Source organism: Trachinotus anak, unplaced genomic scaffold (genome assembly GCF_046630095.1).
Source record: "Trachinotus anak isolate AG129_WGS33_773 ecotype Australia unplaced genomic scaffold, CSIRO_AGI_Tana_v1 ptg000010l, whole genome shotgun sequence".
NCBI lineage: Eukaryota > Metazoa > Chordata > Actinopteri > Carangiformes > Carangidae > Trachinotus > Trachinotus anak.
In genome coordinates, this window is record NW_027273861.1 from 27,957,451 (window position 1) to 27,962,180 (window position 4,730).

The 4,730-nt window shown below is 47.3% G+C and overlaps 1 protein-coding gene across 1 annotated transcript; it reads left to right on the top strand.

Annotated features, from left to right (window-relative positions):
• The first annotated feature begins 1,859 nt into the window (after positions 1 to 1,859).
• On the top strand, positions 1,860 to 4,074 carry LOC139626281 (forkhead box C1-A-like). Its single transcript, XM_071486564.1, has one exon. It carries the CDS (start codon positions 2,200 to 2,202, stop codon positions 3,613 to 3,615), a length of 1,416 nt encoding a protein of 471 aa, XP_071342665.1. The 5' UTR covers positions 1,860 to 2,199; the 3' UTR covers positions 3,616 to 4,074.
• The last annotated feature ends 656 nt before the right edge of the window (positions 4,075 to 4,730 follow it).

A 4,730-nucleotide genomic window follows, 5' to 3' on the forward strand; every position in this document is an offset into this window, starting at 1 on the left:
TATCAGAGGCTGTGCGTCCTCTCCTTTCTGCTTCTGGTGTAACTTAAAAAAAACTCTGAAGCTGTTTTTCTCTAAAACGTTTTACAAATTGTGTCATTTCTTCAGATAAATATAAGTTAAAGAAGCTGGAATCTATACGGACTATAGGCCTGTATAGTTTTTATAAGTGAATGGGCTCAGATGAAAGTGAACACATAACAAACTGCATGTTCTGAGGTTAAGTGAAAGCATCACAAGCGCACACAGCTTTGACTTCAGTTCTGCCGAAATGAATTTATATTTGCGGAATATTTTCGTTGTGGGTGTGTTTGTGGAATTTAAGGAACATTCAGAGGAATTTGTTAAACTTATTTACATCATGTGGAATCCAAAAACACAAAGGGAGACGGATTTATGGGCTATACAAACAAAACTTTTTGGTTTTGTTTTTTTTTTTCTTTTTTGTTTTTTTTTCTAAGGAAAATTCCACATTATCTCCACGATGCAAACCTTTAATAAACTGCATGCCAGCTGACAGGACACCAGATGTAAGAGTACACATGCTGAGATAGAACAACAGCTCTGGTGGCGTGTCCACATGATCCCTTTCTGATGAAGTTTTTAAACACAAGATTGTTCTGTATATTTAAAGCAAATGTGAGGACAGGTTTTAATTAAAAATAAAATAATAATTACTGAATTAATAAAATGAGGCATATCTTCAGAGGTGCGTCTAAAAACGGAGCGTAAACGTCCTCCTGGTGACAATTTAATTCAAAAATAGGAAATATATTAAATAGTATTTGTTAATGTGTCCTGTTATTTTATTTAAAATGTCTCAGTTTGATAATAAACTGATATAATACTTGAACTATATTAGCCTAGAATAACAGTTTATATTCTCCTCCGGCCTGACAGCGTGGATTAACATCATTTCCTTAATCGTCTCCATCTTTGTGATGATTTCAGATGATGATTTCATCAGGCTGAAAACACACTGGTGTGTTGCTGTTGTTACTTCGCAATCAACACAACGAAACATAACTTTCAGGGGGGCTGCGGGGAATGTTGATGGCTGTGTTAACACCCCGGTCAGTGTGTGAGGGGCATCTGGGGCCTTCAAATTAAAAAATGCCACCTCCTCGGTCACAGCAGCCGCGCCCGCACCCATCAGGGAACCTTTTCTCACCCGGCTCGACCAAATGAGCTTCATTTAACCTTTAATTAGTGCCCACACACCGCCCACCGGCGCTGTCGGGGAGCAGGAGGCAGGCATCCACACACTCTTTCATGTCCGTCTGTTTATTCAGAGGCTGAAATCCGCAGCTGATGAGAGTCTCTCACAGACTTTGGCTCGTTTTGCTTTTCTAATCTGCCATCCCGTGGCTCTAATTACAGGTTTAGTCGCGTATCAATATTTCGCTGATATAAATGTGAACCTTTAATTTCGGAGAAGTCAGGTCTGTGTTTGATTTGACAGATATCACAGACTGCGCTTGAGAATGTCCCTTTTGGCGCTGTGTTTGGATTAGTTCCACCTTTACGCGCAGCTTTGATATTTCAGAGATGGAGAGGAGGGAACGCCAATTTGGTCAGATACTCTAAAGCTCCCAACCTCAAAATAAACTCACTTTCCCGTTTTCAAAATAGATTAATTTTAGTTATGTCGTGGCTCTCTGTGAAAAATTAGAAATCATTTCATAAAAACTCAATGTCTCGCAATTTGGGTCATTAAGTGAATTTTTCGGCAATATGGGCACACCCTTCAGAGCATTTTAATAACTCCATGTTTGAGCTGAGCAGAGAGAGAGAGAGGCGGAGGAGGGGGGGTGAGAGGAGAGTAGAGGGGGTGTAGTAACTTTTATCGCCATGCAGCTTTTCCACAGGTTCATTTCATCCTCCAATTGGATGATGAGGCACACATTCGGGGAGGAGCAGCGCGAGCAGCCAAAAGGGAGGAAGAAATGTGAAGGGTAAAAAAAGTTCCTTGCTGTGTAGACTCCTGCTCCTCCAGCTTTACTTTTAGCCTTTCTCAGTTTCCCAAATGTTCACTGCAGCAGTGTGTGCTCTCTCCGGTTCACCGTGGCGAGCTGTGGCTTGAAAGAGGACTTCCAGACCGTAACGACATAACAGAGAACTTTAACTGAATCGGAGAACCCGCACAAGCGGAGAGAGTTTCTGGGGGGAAGCACTTTGGGGAGGTTTTACGCATTGCGCAGGATGCAGGCGCGCTACTCCGTCTCCAGCCCCAGCTCTTTAGGGGTCGTACCGTACATCAGCAGCGACCAGAGCTACTACCGGGCCGGCGGCGGATACACCGGGATGCCTGCGCCTATGAGCATGTACTCCCATGCGGCCCACGACCAGTACCCGGCCAGCATTCCCCGGGCGTACGGACCGTACACCCCTCAGCACCAGCCGAAGGACATGGTCAAACCTCCGTACAGCTACATCGCTCTCATCACCATGGCGATCCAGAATTCACCGGAGAAGAAGATCACCCTGAACGGGATTTATCAGTTTATCATGGAGAGGTTCCCCTTCTACCGGGACAACAAGCAGGGCTGGCAGAACAGCATACGGCACAATCTGTCCCTCAACGAGTGCTTTGTCAAAGTGCCCCGGGACGATAAGAAGCCCGGTAAGGGCAGCTACTGGACCCTGGACCCGGACTCATACAACATGTTTGAGAACGGCAGCTTCCTGCGGCGCCGGAGGAGGTTCAAAAAGAAGGACGTGCAGAGGGACAAGGAAGACCGGGACAGGCAGGGCAAGGACCCGTCCTCCCGCACCCCGGGCCGGGAGCAGGACCCGCCGGTGCAGGGCTCTCAGCCGGTGCGGATCCAGGATATAAAGACTGAGAACGGGACCTCCACGCCGCCGCAGGCCGCGTCCCCAGCCCTGAGCGCCGTGCCTAAGATCGAGAGCCCCGACAGCAACAGCAGCATGTCAACAGGCAGCCCGCACAGCGTGCCCTCCACCCGGTCACTCAGCATGGACGGAGCCGAGCACCACCACCACGGCCAGGGCCCGGCGCAGGGCTTCAGCGTGGATAACATAATGACCTCCCTGCGGGCTTCTCCGCAGGCCGAGCTCTCCCCGCCTCTCATCGCCTCCTCTCGGACAGGTATCACCCCTTCGCTGTCGCTCAACTACTCCCCCAACCAGACATCAGCCTACAACTCGACGACCTGCAACCAGAACGTCATCTCCACAAACTCCAACGCGACCTATCACTGCAACATGCAAGCCATGAGCCTGTACGCCGGGGACAGGTCGTCCGGCGGCCACCTGGCGCCGTCCACCACGGTGGAGGAGGCTCTGCCCGACTACTGCATCACCACGACCACCGCGTCCCCGCTCGGGCATAGCAACCTGAGCCAGGCGGGCCAGGACGGCCACCACGGGCACCAGGGCCGGCTCACGTCCTGGTACGGGGACCTGGGCCACCTGAGCCCGGGTTACCCGGCGCAGCAGCAGAACTTCCACTCTGTGCGGGAGATGTTCGAGTCCCAGCGGATTGGGCTGAACGGCTCCCCGGTCAACGGGAATAATAGCTGTCAGATGGCCTTCCCGTCCGGCCAGTCCATCTACCGCACCTCAGGAGCTTTTGTTTATGACTGCAGCAAGTTCTGAAAGCCAAGATGTGCCTTTTAAATTAATAACTCTAATATATATTTTCTATATTTTTTGTACTTTTGGTCTTTTATTCACACTCCGAATGGACATGAGAGATTCAGAGAGTTGTTGTCGTGGCGTGTGTAACACCAGAAACACGTAAGTTTTCTTCCCTCTCACTTTGAGAATTGTTTATAAAAATACCAGCTTTTATGACTACAGACTGTAAATTATAGCCTAATATAGTAATTTATTTTTTAGGAACAGGGAGTGGTTGGATGTCGAGGACCAAACACTTAAACGTTTTTCCAGTTTTCTTATTGTTGCCTTTAATTGTCCCAGTTCTTGTATAGAAATAGAGGGAAAACTTTTGTAGCCTATACTGACTTATTTTATTCATTTTGTCTTATTTGTTAAAAAATATTTTGAAGGCATTACATTTGTCTGTTTAATAAAGTGCCGTCTATTTGATTTTAATTGGAGTGATTTATTAGCAGAGGTAAAGCTAAAAGAAGGGAACATTTTTAAACTGAGGGGTAGATATTGAAGAATAATGTGAAAGAGGTCAAAACGTGTTTTAAATTCAAATAGTTTAAATTTTATTTCTAATTGCCAAACGCTCTGAAAATTAAATGTTATTGAAAAACTATAATTAAAAGAATAATACACAGGGTGTGTAGTTTTAGTGGCCTTATACATGTGCATCTTCTAATCCTCATAATTTGGATTTTTCAACCTGTGAAAGAAAAGAGGTAAATGAAACACCAGAGAACAGCTGATCGGATCTGGTTCCCGGGTGTTCGCGCCCTGCTTTGCGCTGCGGGCCCGGTTTGACTGAGCAGCCGAGGAGTGAGGGGTGAAACAGATTCATGTTCTTTTTTTCAACTTTAAGCAGAAAAGCTGCAGACTAAGCTGCTGGTTGTATATGTTCAGTGCTGGGGTGTAAATGCAGGCGGTAAATAAATCCACGTGTGGCCCTGTCAGCAAAACACATCCGTCACTACAGGCCGAGCGGGCTTCCGTCGGGCTGCTGCTCGTGAAGGGAGGTTTTGGATGCAAAGCGGAAAGAAGCTGCAGCTGCGTGTGTTTGGAGGTGCTCAGAGTGCAGTGTGCTGCAGGAGCCGGCTCCTGAG